At 46.0% G+C, this 23,553-nt stretch overlaps 1 protein-coding gene across 3 annotated transcripts in view; it reads right to left on the reverse strand.

Annotated features, from left to right (window-relative positions):
- Window positions 1–4,085: 4,085 nt before the first annotated feature.
- Window positions 4,086–23,553, reverse strand: part of LOC140425550 (C-C chemokine receptor type 9-like) — a 39,081-nt gene continuing 19,613 nt past the window's right edge. For all 3 annotated transcript variants that reach the window (XM_072509968.1, XM_072509967.1, XM_072509966.1), the window contains one exon: window positions 4,086–7,461. In XM_072509968.1, the coding sequence (XP_072366069.1) occupies window positions 6,361–7,434 (1,074 nt within the window). In that variant the 5' untranslated portion in view covers window positions 7,435–7,461 and the 3' untranslated portion in view covers window positions 4,086–6,360. The remainder of the gene's footprint in view (window positions 7,462–23,553) is intronic.

Raw genomic sequence — 23,553 nt, forward strand, 5'->3', positions numbered from 1 at the left:
CGGGAATTCCCTCACCTGCCACCTCACAAAGGCCCTCACTTGCATGTACCTGAAAGCGTTTCCCAGGGGTAGCCTAAACCTCGGGGTGTTTAGCACAGGGCTAAATCGCTGGCTTTGAAAGCAGTCCAAGGCAGACCAGCAGCACGGTTCGATTCCTGTAGCAGCCTCCCGAACAGGCGCCGGAATGTGGCGACTAGGGGCTTTTCACAGTAACTTCATTTGAAAGCTACTTGTGACAATAAGCGATTTTCATTTTTCATTTCCTCCAGCGCCCCTAGGCTCGCAAACGTCCCATCGATGAACAGGTCCCCCATTCTTCTAATCCCTGCCCGATGCCAGCTCCGAAACCCCCCATCCATCCTTCCCGGGACGAACCGATGATTCTCCCGAATCGGGGACCAAACCGAGGCGCCCACCTCGCCCCTGTGTCGCCTCCACTGCCCCCAGATCTTCAGCGTCGCTGCCACCACCGGACCCGTAGTGTACCTTGTCGGCGAGAGCGGCAGCGGTGCCGTCACCAGTGCTCTCAGGCTCATGCCCACACAGGACGCTATCTCTAGCCTCTTCCACGCTGCCCCCTCTCCCTCCATTACCCACTAACGGATCATCGCCACATTGGCTGCCCAATAATAACCACACAAATTCAGCAGCGCCAGCCCCCCCGTCTTTGCTACGCTCCAGAAACACTCTCTTCACCCTCGGGGTCTTATTCACCCACACAAATCCCATGATGCTCCTGCTTACCCGTTTGAAAAAGGCCTTGGGGATCATAATGGGAAGGCACTGGAACACAAAGCGAAACCTCGGGAGGACCGTCATTTTGACCGACTGCACCCTACCCGCTAGTGAGAGTGGCAGCATATCCCATCTTTTAAAATCCTCCTCCATCTGCTCCACCAACCGTGTCAAATTGAGCTTGTGCAGGGCTCCCTAACTCCTAGCTACTTGGATCTCTAGGTACCGAAAGCTCCTTTCCGCCCTCTTCAGCGGTAGCTCGTCTATTCCCCTTCCCTGGTCCCCTGAATGCACCACAAAGAGCTCACTCTTCCCTACGTTGAGTTTATACCCCGAAAAGTCCCCAAACTCCCTAAGGATCCGCATACCTCTGCCATCCCCTCTGCTGGATCCGCCACATACAACAACAGGTCGTCGGCATACAACGACACCCGGTGTTCCCTCCATTTCCTGGTCTCCCTCAGTGCCATGGCCAACGGCTCAATTGCCAGTGCAAACAACAAGGGGATAAGGGGCACCCTTCCTCGTTCCCCGGTACAGCCGAAAGTACTCTGACCTCCGCCGATTCATAGCCACACTCGCCACTGGGGCTCTATATGGCAGCCTGACCCAACTGATGAACCCCTCCCCGAACCCAAACCTCTGCAACACTTCCCAAAGATACTCCCACTCCACCCGATCAAAGGCCTTCTCCGAGTCCATAGCTGCCACTACCTCCGCTTCCCCCTCCACCGAGGGCATCATAATCACATTGAGGAGCCTCCGCACATTTGTGTTTAGCTGCCCACTCTTCACAAATACCATCTGGTCCTCATGAATCATCCCCGTCTGGTCCTCATGAATCACAGTCCTCAATTCTCGTAGCCAGCACCTTCGCCAGCAACTTAGCGTCAACATTGAGGAGCGAGAATGGTCTATACGACCCACATTGCAATGGATCCTTGTCCCGCTTCAAGATCAAAGAAATCAGCGCCCTGGACATTGTCGGGGGCAAGGTCCCCCCCTCCATCGCCTTATTAAAAGTCCTCACTAGCAATGGGCCCAGCAGGTCCACGTATTTCCTGTAGAATTCAACCGGGAACCCATCCGGCCCTGGGGCCTTCCCCGCCTGCATGCTCCCCAATCCTTTAACCAGCTCCTCCAGCCCAATCGGCGCCCCCAAACCAGCCACCTCCTCCTCCTCCACCCTCGGGAACCTCAGATGATCTAGGAATCGTCGCATCCCCTCCTCCCCCGCTGGGTGCTCAGACCTGTACAGATCCTCATAGACGTCCCTAAATACCTCGTTTACTCTCACCGCACTCCGCACCATATTCCCCCCTCTATCCTTAACTCCACCAATCTCCCTCGCTGCCTCCCTCTTACGAAGCTGATGTGCCAGCATCCGACTCGCCTTCTCCCCATACTCATACGCCGCCTCTTGCGCTTTCCTCCACTGTGCCTCTGCTTTCCCCGTGGTCAACAGGTTGAATTCCGTCTGGAGGTTCCGTCGCTCCCTAAGTAGCCCCTCCTCGGGGGCCTCTGCATAACTCCTGTCTACCCTTAGAATCTCCCCCACCAACCTCTCCCTCTCCCTCCCCTCTCTCTTCTCCCTGTGGGCCCTAATGGAGATTAGCTCTCCCCTGACCACCGCCTTCAACGCCTCCCAAACTACCCCCACCTGCACCTCCCCATTGTCGTTGGCCTCCAAATATCTTTCAATGCACCCGCCCGCACACCCCCTCATCCGCCAACAGTCCCACATCGAGGCGCCACAGCGGGCGCTGGTCTCTGTCCTCCCCCGACTCCAGCTCCACCCAATGCGGGGCGTGGTCCGAGATGGCTATGGCCGAATATTCCGTTCCCTCCACTTTCGGGATTAACGCCCTACTCAAAATGAAAAAATCTACCCGGGAGTAGGCTCCATGGACGTGGGAAAAGGAAAATTCCCTGACCAGCGGCCTGGCAGACCTCCATGGATCCACTACCCCCCCCCCCCCCCCCAATCTGGTCCATAAACCCCCTGAGCACCTTGGCCGCAGCCGACCTCTTACCCGTCTTGGACCTAGAACGGTCCAGTGCTGGGTCCAGCACCGTGTTGAAGTCCCCCCCCCCCCCCCCCCCCCCCACCATTATCAAGCTTCCTACCTCCAGATCCACTAGGTTACCACTCTTAAGTACATCTCCGAATGTTTTTAATAGCAATATTTAAACATGACATGCTAAACTGCTACCCAATTGCGCTAGTTCATGGGGGTGTCAAAAGGCAAGATTTACTCTCGCTCTAAACCTAGCCACCTGCACAGCCCTATCTAAATGTTCAGCGATATGTAAATAAGTTTGAACGGAAACTAATGCAAAGTGGTTGTTGATTGAGCTCATAACGGAAGCCATTAGCATCATGTTTGTCTACCGGTAAGGGAAACAATACGAGGAATTATAAGCCTGCCACACTGTGTATAAAGTGTATAAAATGCTTTTATACAATGTTTCACACACGTTTATAACACTGGACCAACCTCAAATGGAGCATTACATAGACTTCTGGGCTCCGCTTTGGGAAGGATGTAAAGGCATTGGAGAGGGTGCAAGAAAGAATGATTCCAAGGATGAGGAACCTCAGCTACGTAGACAGATTAGAGAAGCTGGGGCTGCAGCTCTTGCTGAATAGAAGATAACGAGGTGATTTGCTAGAGGTATTCAGAGTCGTCAGGGGGGGGGGTCTGGAGATAGGCAGGAACTTCCCATTGGTGGAAGGATCAAGAGCCAGAGGGCACAGGTTTAAGGTGATTGGCAAAAGAAGCAATGACGACATGAGAAAAAATATGTTTTTCTCAGCAGGTGTTTAGGGTCTGGAATGCACTGCCCGACAGTGTAGTGGAGGCAGATTCGGTTGGGGCTTTCAAAGGGGAACTGGATAATCAACTGAAGAGGAATCATTTGCGAGGCTGGGGGGCGGGGGGTAAAGGCAATGGGGTGGGGCTAGCTGAGTTTCACTTGCAGGAAGCTGGCATGTTCACTGGAGGTAGGAGAGCGTCCTGTGCTGTAGCCGTTCCATGGTCGGGATGGTCACCCCCGTGGCTTGTTTTGCTGGGGGGGAGGGGGGGAGAGACACACCTTCCGGGATCTTCTGGTCCCGTTGCTGTCAACGGGCTTTCCCGTTGTCCGCACCCTCCACTCCGGGGAAACCCCTGACAGGGGCGTTGCCATCGCCGGGGCTGGAAGATCAGTCCCGGCAGGAATGGCCAGAAAATCTCGGCCCATGATTGTATAAATTATGAAGCTGATTAAGAGAAGCACCATTAAATGTTACTAATGGACATCTTGATAAAGACTGAAGACAAAGAGAACGATGAAGGCAAATCAGGAGCCACAGCTGACACAGCTTTATTGTCAAAATATACACTTGAAATTCTTACAAAATGTTGGGGGAAAAACGATTAAAAAGTAAACAAAATGCATTTAAAATCAGTATGAAGATTACATTAGATGGTCAAAACTACATAATGCTGATGACATACAAGTTTAGATTGAGGAAATTTCTTATTACCTTCCTGCAAAAGAATTGTTTAAAAGTAATTCCTTGGTGCGCCCAACTTTATACATCTGACACATGGGCTGGCTAGTGGCACCAGGTTCTGTATTATGTACACAAAGCATTTTAAAAATCTTAAATACAATAGTTTCCTTTCAGCTAGTCATCAAGCCAATTGCGACAAATCACTGGCATCTTATTAAAACACATTTTTAATGCACAAAACTTAAAGTATTAAAATAGTCTCGAATGTCATTTCCTATTCAAGTATTCTAATGCCAAAACAAAATAAAATAAAATATTTTTGAAGCTATCAATGAATTCCACTGCATAAGCGTTGGCCACGTCAGCATCACCTCACTCGTTACCATGCCTTCTCTTTATCCATTTTTTTTTTCATGTTGGTCAACTGACTCTTTCTTGTCGCTAACAGAGAGCCACTGGGCTTCCAGCTCCCGGCTACTATTGGTGGCATCCTTGAGGCGAATCTCTGAGGAAGTACAGCTTCATTCTGTGAAATTACTTTGCATGCAGACAACCCGACTGGGGGCTCATCATGTGGGGGAGTTGCAAGTGCAGGCCAGTTTTCTTTCCGTTTACAGTTCTGCTGATTCAGTACATTGAAAATAAGGGCAGGAGGAGGCCGTTCGGCTCAACGAGCCTGCTGTGTCATTCATTATGATTGTGGTGGATCATCCAACTCATAACCTGTTCCCACCTTCCCCCTCCCATATCCTTTGGTCCCTTTAGCCCCGGGTTCTATAATCTAACTCCTTGAAAACATACAGGGTGGGATTCTCCGTCCCGCTGGTGCGGAGCGGCCCTGCCGGCAGCGGGATTCTCCGTCCCGCCAGCCAACCAATGGGATTTCCCATTGTGGGCAGTCCCACGCCGTCGGGAAATCCCCAGGCGTGGATGCACTGCCGGCGTAACGGAAAATCCCGACCACGGAGAATTCAGCCCACAATACTGTGGCCTCAAATGCCTTCTGTGTGAGTGAATTCCACAAGATCTCCACTCTCTGGGTAAAGCCATTTCTCCTCATCTCATCCGGATGGTGTACTCGGTATCCTCAGACTGTAACCCCTTGTTCTGGACTCCCCTGCCATCTGGACCATCCCTCCTGCACCTACTCTGTCTAGTCCTGTTAAAATGTTGTAGGTTTCTATGAGATGCCCCTCATTCTTCTAAACTCCAGCGAATATAATCCTAACCAATACAATCTCTCCTCATACATCAGTATTGCCATTCCAGGAATCAGTCTGGTAAACCTTTGCTGCACTCCCTCCGTAGCAAGAACATCGTTCCTCAAGTAAGGAGACCAAAACGGCGCACAATATTCCAGGTGTAGCCTCACCAAGGATCTGTATAGTTGCAGCAAGACATCCCTATTCCTGTACTCAAATCCTCTCGCTATGAGGACCAACATACCATTTGCCTTCTTTACGACCTCCTGCGCCTGCATGCTTGCTTTCAGCGACTGGGGTACAAGAACACCCAGGTTGCATTGCACGTGCCCCTCTCTCAATCTATAGCCATTCAGATAATAATCTGCCTTCCTGTTTTTGCTACCAAAGTGGATAACCTTGCGTGTATCCACATTACACTGCATCTGCCATGCATTTGCCCACTCACTCAATTTGTCCAAATCACACTGAAGCATCTCTGCATCCTCCTCACAGCTCACCCTCCCACCCAGCTTTGTGTCATCTGCACATCTGTAGCTATTACATTTAGTTCCCTCATCTATATCATGAAAATACAATGTGAATAGCTGGGGGCCTAGCACGGAGTACCAAAGCACTCTGCCACCACACTTCCCAGTGTCATATAGTTTTCTGCAGACGAGTAAGAGGTTTGAGTCTCATAAGACTTTAAAAAGCGAAGTTCTTCTCCCAGTTCCACTCTTTTAATATCTATTTATCTTATAGCAATAATAGAACTGGTTTCCCATATCTAATAGGTGAATATTAAGTCCAATTGGAAAAATATTTTTTTCAGCTGTTTCTTTCCTTTCAAGTACCAGATGTTTTGATTCAACAAGGAGCTGGAGTCTGGAAATATTTGTGCTTCTGACCTGCAGCTTATTAATTCCCTGCTTAAAATGCCATTTACAAGGACAATGTCCAGGTAGTATCTGTTTCTGAATGAACAGAAGAGCGTTTGAAGCTGCTATGTGGTCTGATCACCCTCCTGAACTGCTTTTGGCTCACGCATCCTATATCTTTCATAATTTTCAACAAATCCTGACGGAACCTCACCCCGAGGAATACGTACAAGAATGGGTTCAGGCAGGAGTGCAGGAAGGCGATGCTCTGTGTGATCAGTGTGGCAAAGTCCACGTTCTTACGGGTTTTGCAGTCCGTTATTGTGATATTGATGGCGTCCATGGTTTGCACTATCATGATGCTGTTGTACGGTAATTGCGAGAGGACGAAGACACTCACCACCGTCCCTATCACCTTTATAGCTTTGTGCTTTCGAAAGCTTTTGGCTTGGAGCAGCTTCCAAGTGATCGTGGAGTAGCAGAACACCATGACAGCGAAAGGCACGAAGAAGCCGATGGCCACCTGGACTGCGAACCCGGCGGCTTTCAACATCCCTGGATAGACTGTACGGCACCTCTTTTGGGCGTCATCTGTTGAACTGTAGCAAAAATCTGGGAGAGACAGCAATACTGCGGTTACCCAAACAATCAGGGAGATCAGCTTGCTGTGAAGGAGTATTTTGTTTTTTAAGGTGCGTGCCTTTATTGCCTTAACAATAGCGATGTATCGGTCAATGCTGATGCAGGTCAGCAACAGCATGCAACTGAAAAAGTTAATTTTGTAACAGCCCTTGACCGTCTTGCACAGGTAGTCTCCGAATATCCAGTCCAGTCTTGCATCAATGGCCCAGAATGGCAGAGTGCACAGGAAGAGCAGGTCGGCAATGGCCAGGTTCAGGAGGTAAACGTCGGTCATGTTTCTCATTCTCTTGTAGAAAGTGTACAGCACCACCACCAATATGTTCCCCACAAAGCCTGACAGAAACACGATGAAGTAGAAAGGTGGGACAAAGGACTGGACAAATTGCCTAACTTCTGATCCGCTGCAAAATCCACTGAACACGTCGTCATAGTCGTAGGGGTAGCTGTCAGTAACTGCGCTGAGCGAAATATTCCAGTCGTCATCATATCCACTCATGGCTGGGACCTCACCAGTTACCGGCTCCTGCAATTGAACAAACTATTGGTTAACCACAGTGACAGATCATACAAAATAGTTAGGCTCAAAGGCAGATTTATTAAAAGAAAATATGCAGCAAAGATTTTCACAAATGAATCATATTCAAGGTGGCTCTACAGGTCTTGGTCAACAAGGGACAGAATCAAATAATGTCCTGGGTCACTGTCCGTGTGGAGTTTGCACATTCTCCCCGTGCCTGCCTTGATCTCACCCCCACAACCCAAAGATGTGCAGGTTAGGTGGTTTGGCCACGCTAAATTGCCCCTTAATTGAAAAAAAATAATTGGGTACTCTAAATTTTTTTTAAATCATCAAATAATGTTCTTCTACTACCACACCAACGAACTAACAACTTAGACCTTGAAAAGATTAGTGTTGAAGTTCAAGGTCGGATAGTTAAAGGATTAAGTTGATAGCATCTAGGAATATCCATCATCTATTTTCTCTTCTGAAAAATATCCTCCAAACGTCCACATGAGGTCCAACGTGGAGAAGAACTGAGTGTCCGAGAAAATAAATCACTCAGTCCTGATGTTACATATCTTTGGGTCCTGAAGGATAACAGAGCCAAGTTCCTGGTGAGCTTCATCTGGACAGGAAGCAGAAAATATAAAAATCTATTTTGAAGTGGAGGACAATTCCAAGCCAGACAATTGAACTCCATGAGCCTAACATCAATGAATTGTAAAATAATGGAACTAATTTACAAATGTGAGGCAGAACTTAAAAGGGCCAGATTTTGTTGCCGAAGGTCTTCCTTGCAAGTTTTGGTTTTTAAATGATTTACTTTTTTTGTGCGTAAGAACATCTGAGAAGAGACCTGAGTGAACATAACATTCCGGTGGCACAGTGGTTAGCACTGCTGCTCCACAGCGCCAGAGACCCAGGTTCGATTCCAGCCTCGGGTGACTTGTCTGTCTGGAGTTTGCACGTTCTCCCTGTGTCTGCGTGGGTTTCCTCCGGGTGCTCCGGTTTCCTCCCACAGTCCAAAAGACGTGCAGGTTGGGTGGGGTTGTGGGGTTTCAGTGATTGGGCTGGGGGAATGGGCCTGGGTGGGATGTTCTTTCGGAGGGTCGGTGCATACTCGATGGGCCAAATGGCCTCCTTCTGCACTGCAGGGATTCTATGAAAACAAGCAACTGGTATCTCCTTAACCACTCAAAAAGGCAGGGTAAGTTAAAATTCAATGACAAATTAGGTATCGAAAGAGAAATAAAGGTCATAAACTTGAAATGTTAGCTCCATTTCTCCCTCCACAGACAAACTGAGTATTTCGAACATTTTGAAAGAAAAAAAGATTGGTGATGAGAAAGAGATAAAAATTTAGATTTCGCATTTTAAAAAATCGCCAACAGTTGGGTGGCACGGTGGCACAGTGGTTAGCACTGTTGCTTCACAACACCAGAGACCCGGGTTCGATTCCCGGCTTGGGTCACTGTCTGTGCAGAGTCTGCACGTTCTCCCCGTGTCTGGGTGCTCCGGTTTCCTCCCACAACTCCCGAAAGACGTGCTTGTTAGGTGAATTGGACATTCTGAATTCTCCCTCTGTGTACCCGAACTAGCGCCAGAATGTGGCAACTAGGGGATTTTCACAGTAACTTCATTGCCTACTAGTGACACTAATAAAGATTATTAGTAATAGCTTAAAGAATGAGACTCCACATTTTAAAGAGGCATTGATTTGTGATGAATGTGCATTTGATGGCGAAATGGGTACTTTCAGCTGTGGTGACAAAACTTTACCTCTTGTGGCAAATTTGATTCATGCAAATACAAAAACCTGAACGGTTTAATGCATTTCAACAATGAGGCTGAAAAGTTGCTGTTTTCCATGAAGCTGATGGTAGAGCAGCACAATTGGGACGATTCTGGCTATTGACATTTTACCTGGCGACTGCCTCTCACTTGAAATTCCTGTACCATTTCTGCCTATTTAACAGCGAGTATCACCCGATTCATCATCATTATTTCGACAGTAAAATCTGGGCTAATCAAAGAATGACTGGCCTGGCTTTAGAAGGGGAAAACCCTGCCCAATGTAACTTAGTTGAAGAGCATTCAGAAAAAAGTTTCACACAGAAGACTTGTTCTTTAACTAAATTGTCATTATTTCCGGGTAGAACATGAAAGGGGTACAGTTAACAAATCTAGGAAACAGTACGTTGTCTCAATATGTTTACAGGGTAAATTGTACGCTGGCAACAAGCATAAAACTGGAGGCTGCTGCTTGACTGCCCAGTATACACCTGTTGTTTCTGTCCATTGAAGCTGATGAGGACAAAAAACAAACTAGATGGATAACGAGTAACTTATCCACGCAAAAATGAAAACGGACTTCCAAAATATCAGACTCGGAGTCTGCAAGTTTCTTATCAACATTGTCTAAATATCAAAACCAGCTATAAGCTGGTCACACAACACCGAAACAGTTAGAGCAGTGGAGAAAGGGGAGACAGTTTAACAATTTCGAATGGGCTCATTTGTGAATGCTATGTTATTTATATTGTTACGATAGAGGTGAAGGGCACCATTCAACTAAGTACTTAGAGCACCTATAAAGAGAGACCATCCGACTGGCTGCCTCTCTTCCATGGCTACATTTGCAGCCAGGTATCCCTGGAGAGGGAGCATAAGGTATCCAATGGTACGTGTGAGGCCTTCTGCAAGCAGTGGGCACCACAGGGGCTGGAGTGCACCATTAGCCCCCAAAATGACACTTCTACAATTTTATGCAGAAAGGATACTTCACCCCAGGAACGATTAAACTGACCAGTAGGTATCTTTTATGTAAAAACAAACTTTAAATTAGAAACATTGACATCAAAGTAAAAGCTTTACAATTAGCAGTTAAACAATTCTTAAATAAAAGGAAATCTTTAAACTTATGCCCTACACCTTTACTATAAATATTACAACCGAGCAAACCAATACAGTTCAAATGCCACTTATAAATAAAGTTAACAAAACACGGTTTACTTGCTGCCTACTTTATAGAGAATTTGGAGAGAGACCCTTTCAAGAACAACCTGAAAATCCTTTTGTCATGTCAGACACATGGCAAAACTGCCAAAACTACAGAGAGACCGGGCTCCTCCCAATAATTACGCTACCTGTACCCACTAAGATGTCCCATGAACTGCTTGGCTAGGACTAAATACCATCCATCAAATTATCTACAACCCAGGGAACTGTCCAAATATAAACAATATTGCATTCTCCATCTATAAGTAAACAAGTAATTGTTTAGATCCATAATTCTCTCACTTTTACAACACCTTAATTACAGCTTTAAAAGAAGAACAAAGAAAAGTACAACATAGAAACAGGCCCTCCAATCCTGTGGCAATCATGATGTCCTAACTAACAAAAAAAACTTCTGCCCTTACTAGGTCCGTATCCCTCTATTTCCTCCCTCTGCATGTAACCATCCAGATGCCTCTTAAAACAAGTATACGTACTACCTGTGTATCCTAAACCAGGGTTTTTAATAACATTACAACAACAAAATATAATATAACAATTCCCTATATTCATCGCAAGAAAAATTTTAAGTTTTTTTAAAATTGCAACAGCCAGTCTGTGGAGAAGGATAGGGAGCTCATGGCTAAATTACTGAAGGAACAACTCAATGACTGCCCAATTTTAACTCACAGCATATTGGACACAGTCAGGCAGGATTGGTGAAGAGAGAGTTAAGCTTCAGGTCAATGAACATAAGAACTAGGATCAGGAGTAAGCAATTCAGCCCCTCGAACCTGCTGCACCATTCAATATGATCATGGCTGACATCTCAGCCTCACCCCACCTTCCTGCCCGCACCCCATAACCCTTCATCCCGCTACTAATTAAAAACTTATCTATCTCTTCCTTAAATTTGTTTAGTATTCTGGCGTCCACTGCACCCTGGGGTAGTGAATTTCACAAATTCACTCTCCTTTGAGTGAAGTAATTCCTCCTAATTTCTGTTATAAATCTACCACACCTTAGCCTAAAACTATGGCCTCGCGTTCTAGAATGTCCAACAAGAGGAAACATCTGCTCTACGTCTACCCTTTCAATCCCCTTTAGCATCTTATGAACCTCAATTAGATCGCCTCTCATTCTTCTAAGCTCCAGCGAGTATAAGCCTAAATGGCTTAATCTCACTTCACAAGCCAAGTCCTCCATCCCTGGAATCAATCTGGTGAACCTTCTCTGAGCCACCTATAATGCATTTGCATCCTCAAGTATGAGGACCAAAACTGTGTGCATACTCCAGATACGGTCTCACCAATGCCCTATACAGTAGCAACAGAACTTCCCTACTTTTATACTCTATTCCACTAGCAATGAATGTCCAAATTCCATTTGCCTTTCTTATTGTTTGCTGCACTGGAATACTAACCTTCTGTGATCCATACATGAGAACACCCAGATCCCTCTGCACTGAAGCATTTGAAAGTTTCTCTCCATTTAGATGACAAGTTGCCTTTTCATTTCTCCAACCAAAATGGACAATCTCATACTTATCCACATTAAATTATGTCTGCCAAATTTTGGTCCACTCACCTCATCTATGCATATCCATTTATACATTTCTTATTTCCTCATTGCAACTTGCTCTCCCACCTATTTTAGTGCAATCTGCAAATTTAGCTGTTGTATATTCTATCCCTGCATCCAAGTCATTAATATTGATTGTAAGTAGTTGGGGCCCGTGGATCGAACCCTGTGGCACACCACTAGTTACAGCTTGCCAACCAGATAAGGACCCATTTATTCCCGCTTTCTGTTGGTTAGCCAATCCTTGATCCAAGCTAATACATTACCCCCAAACCCATGGGATCTTTCCCTGTGCGGCACCTTATCAAATTCCTTCTGGAAGTCCAGATACACAACATCTACAGGATCCCCATTATTTACTTTGCTTGTTACATCTTCGAATATCTCTAGCAAATTAGTCAAACATGATTTGCCCTTCATAAAACCATGCTGACTTTGATGGATTTTGTGGACTTTCCAAATGTCCCATTACTACTTCCTTAATGATGGATGTCAACAATTTCCCAATGACAGATGTTAAATCAACTAATCTATAGTTTCCTACTTTCTGCCTTTCTCCCTTTTTGAACAGGGGCATTACATTAGCCTATTTTCCCAATCCACTAGAACCTTTCCACAATCCAGGGAATTTTGGAATATTATAACCAATGCCTTGACTATCTCCACTGCCACTTCCTTTATGAACCTAAAATATAGGTCATTAGGCCCTGGGAACTTGTCTGTCTTTAATCCCAATAGTTTTCTCAGTACTTTTTCCCTAGTAATGGAGATTGTTTTAAGTTCCTTCTTTTCAACAACCACTGCATTACTATTGGAATGGTTCTAGTGTCCGCCACTGTGAAAACTGAGGCAAAATATTGATTTAGTGTCTCTGCCATTTTTGTTTCCCCCATTATTAACTCCCCAGTCTGATCCTCTAAGGGATCAATGTTGACTTACGCTTTTCTCTTCCTTTTTATATACTTATAGAATCTTTTGCTACCTGTTCTTATATTTTGTGCTAAATTTATTTCATAATTTACCTTTACTATTTTTATTAGTTTTTAATAACCCTTTGTTGGTATTTAAAAGCTGCCCAATTCTCCAGCCTGCCACTGACCTTTGCAATATGTATGCCTTAGTTTTTGTCTTTATGTTATCTTTAACCTCCTTGCTTAGCCACAGATGCATTTTCACCCTCTAACACTCTTTCTTCCTCTCTGGAATATAATTTATTTGGGAGGAATTTGATATCGCCTTAAATGCCTGTCACTGTTCATCGACTGTCCTACCTTTTACTCTTTCTGCCCAATCCACTAGGACCAAATCTATCCTTGTACCTATGTAATTACCTTGGTTTAACACCAGGACACTAGTGTGGGACTCAAATTAATTGCCCTCGAACTTAATTTGAAATTCAATGCATACAATGATCACTCTTCCCTAAAGGATCCTTTACTACAAGATCATTAATTAATCCCATCTCATTACACAATACTAAATCCAAACGAGCCTGCTCCCTCGTTGGTTCAATAACATATTGTTCCAAGAAACAATCTCTAATACATTATGAACTCTCCCTCGAGGCTAACCTTGCCAATTTGATTAATCCAGCCGATATGCATGTTAAAATCATCCACAATTATTGTCACACCTTTCTTACAAGCCCCATTATTTCCTGGTTTATATTATGTTCTACTGTGGGACAATTATTTGGGGACTTATAGATACTCCCACCAGGGACTTCTTTCCCTTGCTATTTCTTATTTCTATCCAGATGATTCTAATGAGCTAACCAATGAGCTTGCATCAAAACTGGAGGGGAGGCTTGATCTCAGCTGACAGTACAAGCAGTGGTCAGAGTAATGCTGAATATAAGCGAGACATCGACAATCAAAACTGGAGGGGAGCCTTGATCTCAGGAGACAGTACAAGCAGTGGTCAGAATAATGCTGAATAAACGAGACCTCGACAATCAAGGGTGAATCGTAAACAGGGAGGTCAAAATAAACCTGAAATCCAGGTGGACCAAGTCAGAGTCTGAGACGATGGCTGAGGATAGATACAGATGTGAACCTGAGTTTTAGCAATGACATGATCCAACATAGAAAAGAAAACAGTTGTTGCAATGAAGATTAACAAGGCAAAAGAGGAAAATGAAAATCTCATAGAAGAGAGGAGCTGAATCTCACACAGTGGCCATCTCTAGTGGAGAAGTGGCAGCTAATGATAAAACACAAATCTAAAATGAAAACAAAATGTGGAGATGCCGGCGTTGGACTGGGGTGGGCAGAGCAAGAAGTCTTACAACACCAGGTTAAAGTCCAACAGGTTTCTTTGGAATCACAGCTTTTGGAGCGTAGCTCCTTCATCAGGTGATGAAGGAGCTACGCTCCGAAAGCTAGTGATTCCAAAGAAACCTGTTGGACTTTAACCTGGTGTTGTAAGACTTCTTACTATGAAAACAAAATACTGGGGATATTGAGCAGCTCAGGCAACGTCTTTGGGGGGAAAAAGGGTTAACAATTCAGATCATTGATATTTCACAGTTCTGACGCAGGGCCACTGGCCTGAAATATTAGCTCTGTGTTTCTCTCTTCACTGATGCTGCCTGACCCACTGAGTATTTCCTGCTCTTATTTCACATTTCCAGGACCTGCTCTGTTTCAAACTTCCTTTTCTGAACCAAGCTGTGTTGCTCTTGCGCTATCTGAGATCGGGAACTCGGGTCGAATAACTATCCATTGAATTGGCTACTGTAGCTTGTACAGTTTTAACACAACTCTCTGTACTTTCTTTACTCTTGCCGCCAGCTGAATGTTCTCAGGTTAAAACTAATGGATTTAAGAGTAAATTTAAGATTAAGCTTTGACAAAATGTCATCCAGACTTGAAACCTTAGCTCCCTTCTCTCTCCACAGATGCTGTCAGACCTGCTGAGATTGTCCAGTATTTTCTGTTCTTGTTTAAGATTGATCTTCCCTGACACATAACTTTCCTCAATGGTCACGCATTTTGAGAATTCGGGTGCAGAATTCAACACACCCCATTTGTGGTTTTCATAGCTTTCGGTCCATTACTTTGAAATTTAATTAATTTTTAGGAGGGAAAACAACAGCCGGACGAAAATTATATTGGGGCCAGAAGAGTTCTCATTAAAGCCACCCCGTGCCGCCGGGAAACATGCGGGCAAGTGGTGTGCTGCCGACGGGAACAGAGAATCCGGTTTCCATTAGCTTTCAACAATAAATGGAATCCAATGTAATCATTTGCAACACACGAGACAAGAAGTAAAAATGGTCTCTGCTTTCAAGTATAATCCAACTATGAGTGGGCGTGGTTATTTTGGCTTTAATATTTTTCTATACTGTGTTCTTGAGTTTCTGAATCACTTGCAGTTCTGAATTGCATAAGCTTTTGCCAAGAATGTCCTTGAGAATTGTCACGATCCGGTGCACCACTTCAACGGCAAGTCACCGGGATGTGTTATGTGTGTTTGGTATTTTCATTGGGCCTCTCCATCAGTTATGGCAGCCAGTCCAAGGAAATTCACTCCCTTAATTATTGCTGAAAAGAGAGCCAGGTTACCCAATTTTTAGTCTTTCGCTCTTTAGGACAAATGTGAGGAAATTTCAAACAACCATGACAGTTTATACATTAGGAGAAAACGCCCTTCAAAAAGAATGATTTGGCTTTGCACTGATGCCAATCTTGCGAAGATGTAAATCAGATGTGAAGGTTTGATCTGATTCCATCAAAGTGAACATTGTCTCCTGCAGGGAATCTCAACTCTCTTGGATGAATGGGCATTGATACTAAAGTAGCGCTACAGTGTAAATGCACCATGTAAAGAGCCCAGGTACATAAATAACTATATAAAATGGCCGCAAAGTGTGATCTATCACCAGAACAAACACAATGAACCAACATTTTGCAATAACATTTTCTATATGCTGTTTTGAAATATCATCAGTGCATTTTAGTCACGCCAGATGCTTATCTGAAATGGTGGGTGCAGACCACTTTAATCTACATCATCACTCGGGTTAAATGCTAAAGCACGTTTTTTTTGTACGCTGTTGCTTAGGTGGTTTTCAGTTAAACGTTGCATTTTTTTCATTCAAACCACTGTCATACAAAGATTTACTAGTCAGGTGCAGAGCTTGTGAGTACAAACCACAGGTTAGCCCACATCCTTAATGCTCTCAGTCATTTCAGATCACCGCATTGTACGTTGCATAACGTAAACAAGAAAACAAGCAGAGTACAATTAGAGCTGATTTTGCCCCAAATTCACTCTATTCAGCCCTGTTTACAAGACAAAAATTGCAAAATAAAAATAACCCATCAGCCTATCGATCAAGGCCTGCCCCTTCAGGCAGATCTGAATTGAATCTGTCTTCATTCCGGCCACTTACAGATGGCAGCATAATAAACACATTGCAATAGGTCTCAGATGTTGTAGTAGTGACCCCAACGTTAGGTGCCCTTTTAGCATATCTCCAGTGCTGAAACAATCGTCCCCATGGACTCATTGGTTGCTCCAGCCCTGTCTCTTCAGGGACTGTAGTAGCATTCCATGATCATTGTTTGTCCTGCTGGACTTCCCACTCTCCCTGATGGTGAACTGCCAGAGATTATTTCAATGATATGGATCAACAATCTACTTGCTTTGGCGCCTGCTGCTCTGCAGTGGTTGGGCATGTTGAGCATTGAGTCTAAGGTACCTATACCATCTTCATCTTCAAACTTAGCTAGTTCAGCACCGTTCATGGTCTGCACCGTGGCCAACTTATCCCATCTTGTGTGTGCTGCTTTACGCTTGTCTGTGCATCACCCATTATCGCTCCCATTACAAATTTTGCCCAACTCGTTCCCTCTGAACCAAAAGGCCCTCCTTTCTGACCATCTGCACCTTTGAAGAACGTGCGTTAGGTCTCCAAATCCAAATCATTGATGGAAATGCCCCAACACCAATCCCTGGAGCTGAACAACTCTGCCACTCTCATCATGTCTTGTCTTTGACCATTATTAACTTGCACTTTAGGTTATTAGCATGGTAAGATTATTATCCTGCTCTGTGCATTATTGTGGCATTGCTAATCAGTAGAAGAGCATGCTTTTACCCTGTGTTTTGTGCTGCCGTTTTGCTGTTCTACAATGTTACAATGCTATCCATTGTGGTAATATTACTTTTCTTTTTCTTATCGTCTTTTACTTACAACAGTTACCCAGAGAAGATAGTGTTAGTTTGTACAATCTACAGGGTGCACTATAGAATTCAACAATCCTGAAGAAGAACACCCAACATTACTTTTGTGTAACCAAGCTTGATGCAATGATTCAATTAAGATATTGCCGAACTCAGTACTGGTGTGGATGGTGAAGGCCAGTATGGGTGGTTGGTCTTTCTCTTGTTTGAGATGGTTATTTGGTCATTACATGGCATGTTACCTGAAACTTCTAAACTCGGGTCTGGATGTTACACAGGTCCTGCTGTAGGTTAATGTGGGCTGCTTTGTTATTGGAAGAATCATGAATGGAGCTAAACATTGAAGTCAGCAGTTAATAGCTCCACTGCTGTCCTTGCTGTGAGGAAAAAGGTCCCCATTGAACTCATTTTGAGAGCAGCTTTTGGGTTATGCTTGGTCAAAACCTACCAGCAGCTGCTGTCACTTCTTCCCTGACACTTATCTTCTTTTTATAGTATTTTTATTCCAAATTTTCAACATTTTGACATTTTATAACAATAACAAACCCACCCAACACATTAAACCCCCCACCCACCCATACCGCCCCCCCCCCCCCCCACCCCCTCCCCCCCCGCCCCCCTCCCCACCTCTCCTTCAACAGTCAACGGTAACCAACTCTCCAAAACACAATGAATAAACCCCAACTTTTGTAGAACCCATCACTTGCCCCCTTGGAGCAAATTTCACCTCTGGGGCTAAGAACTCCAGTAGGTCCCCCCACTACGCCAAAGCACAGGGTGGAGAAGCTGACTTCCACCCACCAGAACCTGCCTGTGAGGAATCAGTGAGGTGAAGGCTAAAACACACGTCATTTTAACATTGTGTCCTTAAGATAGCCAACTTGGTTCACTCCATGTGACATTAAAAAGCAGTTGAAAGCTGAATACTGCCAACTCCGGCAGGTCCAACACCCCGAATATAGCTTCCAGGGGACCGGGCTCCACATCCACATGCAAACCCCCCGAAATGGTGCTCAAAACCGCCATCCAAAACCTTTCCAGCTTTGGGCAGGACCAAAACATATGAACATGGTTCGCAGGACCCCTCCCACATCGCTCATAGACACTCTCCACCCCCGTAAATAGCCGGCTCAGCCTTTACTTTGACAGGCGCGCTCTGTACACCATCTTCAGCTGTATCAAGTTGAATATCTACGGACCCAATGTTAAAATGAAGTTCTTCTGCGGCTGTCCGCAACAAAATAATCTCGACTCTTAACTTCCTGGTCTTCTTCTGCTGCATTGCCAGCTTATACTGAGTGGACCAGCACCCCAGACACTGCATTGTGTAGGCAGTTAAAATAGCAACAAAGTCCATAAGACATAGGGAGAGAAGTAGGCCATTTGGCCCATCGAGTCTGTTCAATGAGATCATGACTGATCCGATATGATAATCCTCAACTCCACTTTCCCACCTGATCCCCATCACCCCTGATTCCCTTAATGATTAAAAATCTGTCTATCTCAGCCTAGAACATACTTAGCGACCCAGCCTCTACAGCTCCCTGCGGTAAAGAATTCCACAGACTCACTACCCTCTGAGCGAAGAGATTCCTGCTCACCTGTCTTAAATGGGCGACCCCTTCCTCTGAGATTATGCCCTCTGGTCCTAGACTCTCCCACAAGGGGAACCAATCGCTCAGCACCTACCCTTGTCAAGCCCACTAGTCCTGTATATGTACCTCACAAGACCCGAATTTGCATAGATAACTAAATGTGCTGCGTGAGTCAGGCTTAGTCACCCATTGCAAGGCAATAAAGCAGAAACAGAGTGGCAAGTCCACCACCTCTATTTAATTTCTGTTTCTCATGGGTAGTTAAAATCTTGTCCCTCTTAGCTTCGCAATTTCAAAAAATGAGTTGTTCCTTTGGGCTTTAAGCGTGCCCCATGTGTGTGTATCTACTTGTGGGTCTTTGCGGAAAGGCAGAGGTTCTGCCTGAGTCTGAGTCATTAAATGGTTTCAAGAAGGAGATAGATATATATCTGACTTTTAAAAATAGGTTAAAGGGATATGGGAACAGGTGGGGAGGTGGATTTGGGACCAGGAAGAGATCAGCCATGATCTGATTGAATGGAGGAGCAGGCTCGAAGGGCTGAATTGCCCACTTCTGCTCCTAATTCCTATGTTTCTATGCCAGGTGTGTTTCTGAAACCTCCGTCCACATTGAGAATTTTGGTGGCTGCGTTTCAACTTTCAAATCTGCCAGTCGGTCACTTCAAGGTGAAACAGAACATGGAGGCTGCTGAACATCAGCGCCAGTTCCTTGTAACTGCTGTGAAGCCCAGGAGAATTTGAGGTGGGGGTCTCATTGAGCTATGCAGCTGCGCACACTAAACTAGTCTTCTGACGCAGCTCACCAGTGAGAGGGAGCCAGTCCACAGTGGGAATATGTTCCTGCTGCCCCTAGCCCCACAATGAAATCATAGAGGTCTACAGCACAGAAAACGCCCTTCAACCCATCAATGAAACATTCCTTTGGGCCATTGTTTCTGAGCGACTATCAGAAGCCCTTTTTAAAGACTGCTGGTTAGACTACTTGATGGCACTCCAGTGGAAGCACGTGCACACCGCGCACATATTTGTACCTCAAAATCACCACCTATGCTGTAAGACTTTAATTTGTATTCCAAAAGTGGCCTGCCCATTTAAAATAGGCAGGCGCTCCGACCATCCTCCTAAGCACCATGTCCAAGGTGGCAGTAGTCAGACACCAATGTAAAGAGGGTCGTAAATGATCCAGCACTATCATCAAAACTGCTGCTGCCTCATTTACACAGGACGGTGGGAGTTAAAATCCGCTGCAAAGGATCTCAGCAGATATTCAGTCAGACCCCTGGGATTAAAAAGGCAGGGGGAGCATGGGTCTGTGGGGGAATTCCTTTAGTTAAGGTGGCTCTGTGGGGGGCCCTCTAGTTAGTGGTCTATATGGGGGGGTTCCTTCAGTTAGGGGTCCTGGGTGGTCTCCCTATTCATGGGGCCCATGGGGGGATCTCCCTATTAAGGGGGTCCCTTGGGGGGCTCTCTGTATTAAGGGGGTGCCGGGGGCGCCCTCGGCCTGGAATCACGGGTGGACCGTGTCACCCCCGTATTTGGGGGAAGGGGGGACACCCAGGCAATCCGGGGGTGGGGGGGCTGCATTGCGGTGTGGGGAGGGAGCTGATTTGGAGTGTAGGGGGACATGTGTCCGGCCATGGGGCTGCCTGCTCGAAATGGCGGCCTGATAGCATGATTCCTTCGGGAATCCCTTATATTCTTCGCCATACAAACATTTGCATTGCAAAGGAAACAGAATTTCTTCCCGATTTGCCCTCCCAGGGGGAACAAAAGTCAGTAGCAATACTCCTCCGGCGGGAGAACAAGTCTCCCAAACGGAGAATCTTGCCCATTATGTTGTTACAATCCCTTAATAATTTCTAACTTCCCCTTTCATTCCTTCAGTAATAATCTAGTTAACAAGTGAATTGGAAACAATCTTCAACTTTTACCCTCTCAAATCTTGCTTAATTTTGAAATCTCGTATTACGTTTTCTCTTACGTTTTCGCACAGCGAAAACAGCGCGAGAGGAGAGAGAGCCGGGACAGCGAAAATAGCGCGGGAGGAGAGAGAGCCGGGACAGCGAAAACAGCGCGGGAGGAGAGAGCCGGGAGATTTAAAAAGCGCGGGAGGAGAGAGCCGGGACAGCGAAAACAGCGCGAGAGGAGAGAGAGCCGGGACAGCGAAAACAGCGCGGGAGGAGAGAGCCGGGAGATTTTAAAAGCGCGGGAGGAGAGAGAGCCGGGACAGTGCTGGGAGAGGTGAGTGCACAAAAGGTGTGGCAGGAGTGCCTTTAGACACGGAGTGCTGATTGGAACAGAGTGCATCTGAGTTTAGGTGAGTGACTGAGTTCGGGTGAGTGGCAAGAGAGGGCTGTGTTTTTGTTGGTGTTCGGGTTTACCCTTGAGGTTATATATATTTTTTTAATTTTAATTATTTAAATTAATTAACTAGTTGAATATGGCTGGACAGGTGATGTGCTGTTGATGTATGATGATGGAACTGGTGGATCCCATTGAGACCGTCAGTGACCACATCTGCAGCAAGTGTTGGCTGCTCGAGGAACTTCGGCTCAGAATTGATGAGCTGGAGACCGAGCTGCACACACTGCGGCACATCAGGGAGGGGGAAAATTACCTGGACGCTTTTTTTCAGGAGGCAGTCACACCCGGTAGAATAAGTACTGTTAATTCGGACAGTGGTCAGGGACAGAGTGGTGTGACTGCAAGGGAGGCAGGTAGGGGGATCCTGAGTTTAGGCGTTGAGGAGCCTCAGCCCTTGACCTTGTCCAACAGGTATGAGGTACTTGCTCCCTGTGTGGATGTGGAAGAGGGCTGTAGGGAGGATGCGTTGACTGACCACTGCACCGTGGTACAGGAAGCCATTCAAGAGGGGAGGAGCAAAAAGACAAGTGGTAGTTGTAGGGGATTCTATAATTAGGGGGATTGATGGCATCCTTTGTAAGCCAGATCGAGAGTCCCGCATGGTATGTTGCCTGCCCGGTGCCAGGGTGAGGGACATCTCTGATCGGCTTGAAAGGATTTTGGAGAGGGAGGGGGAGGATCCAGTTGTTGTGGTCCACGTTGGGACTAACAACATAGGTAAGACTAGGAAAGAGGACCTGTTTGGGGATTATCAAACACTAGGGACTAAATTAAAGAACAGGTCCTCCAGGGTTATAATCTCTGGATTACTACCCGAGCCACGTGCCAATTGGCATAGGGTTGAGAAAATTAGGGAAGTTAACACGTGGCTAAAGAAGTGGTGCGGGAAAGAGGGATTCCATTTCATGGAGCATTGGCATCAGTACTGGGGCAGGAGGGACCTGTACTGTTGGGACGGTCTTCACCTGAACCATTTTGAGACCAGTGTTCTAGCGAATAGGATAAATAGGTTGGTCACAAGGACTTTAAACTAGCAAGTTGGGGGGGAAGGGAAGTGTAAAGCTATGGACAGTATAATGGTTAATGGAGATCAAGGCAGCAGGTTACGTGACAGGTTATTATGTAGAGATATGGGTTCAAAGACAAGGAAAATTAGGAGAAAGGGTAAGAGGAAAAATAATTTGCGAAAAGTTACTGATCAAGGTGTTAGGATTCATAACAGACTTCCGGGTGCGGCGATGACCAGCTGAGTCGCACGTTTCGGCAGCTCCCGGTGAAACGGACTTTTGAGCTCTTGATAGGAGCCCCAACGGCAATTTTGATGGCTAAAAACACTGTGCGGTAAACCAGAAGGGAATCCCCCCTGGATACGGATGAAAAAAGGAGGAGAAAGTGGCCGGATTGCAGTGGATCCTTTAGAACAGCGGCAAGGAAGGCAAGCAAAAACCAAGATGGCGTCGGAAGGTGGCAATTTAACATGGGGCCCTGAACAACAAGAGTTCTTGAAATGCTGTGTGGAAGAGCTCAAAAAGGAAATGAAGAAAGAGCTGTTGGCCCCGATACTACAGGCGATCGAAGGACTAAAGGAGGAACAAAAGACCCAGGAGCGGGAGCTTCGGGTCGTGAAGGCAAAGGCAGCTGAGAATGAGGACGACATACAGGGCCTGGTGGTGAAGACGGAGACGCATGAGGCACATCAGAAACGATGTGTGGAAAGGTTGGAGGCACTGGAGAACAACGCAAGGAGGAACAACCTGAGGATTCTTGGTCTTCCTGAAGGTGTGGAGGGAGCGGACGTCGGGGCATATGTGAGCACGATGCTGCACTCGTTAATGGGAGCGGAGGCCCCGGCGGGTCCATTGGAGGTGGAGGGAGCATACCGAGTGATGGCGCAAGGGCCGAGAGCAGGAGAAATTCCCAGAGCCATAGTGGTGAGATTCCTCCGTTTTAAAGATAGAGAAATGGTCCTTAGATGGGCAAAGAAAACTCGGAGCAGTAAATGGGAGAACGCGGTGATCTGCGTTTATCAAGACTGGAGTGCGGAGGTGGCAAGAAGGAGGGCGAGCTTTAATCGGGCCAAGGCGGTGCTTCATAAAAAGAAGATAAAATTTGGAATGCTGCAACCGGCAAGACTGTGGGTCACATATCGAGGGAGGCACCACTACTTTGAGACGGCGGATGAAGCGTGGACTTTTATTGCGGAAGAAAAACTGGAATGAGCGGGTTATTAAAAAGAACGTTTGAACAAAGTGGTGGGGCGAATGTGGGGGGGTTAAAAAGGGGGGAAAGAGGAGTTTTATGTACTAATCCTGCGATGTGGTAACTTTTCTCTCTTCCACAGGTGGTGATGGGGGGGGGAGGGGAGGTGGAGGAGATGGGGCGTTGG

The sequence above is a fragment of the Scyliorhinus torazame genome, chromosome 6 (assembly GCF_047496885.1).
Source record: "Scyliorhinus torazame isolate Kashiwa2021f chromosome 6, sScyTor2.1, whole genome shotgun sequence".
Lineage (NCBI taxonomy): Eukaryota > Metazoa > Chordata > Chondrichthyes > Carcharhiniformes > Scyliorhinidae > Scyliorhinus > Scyliorhinus torazame.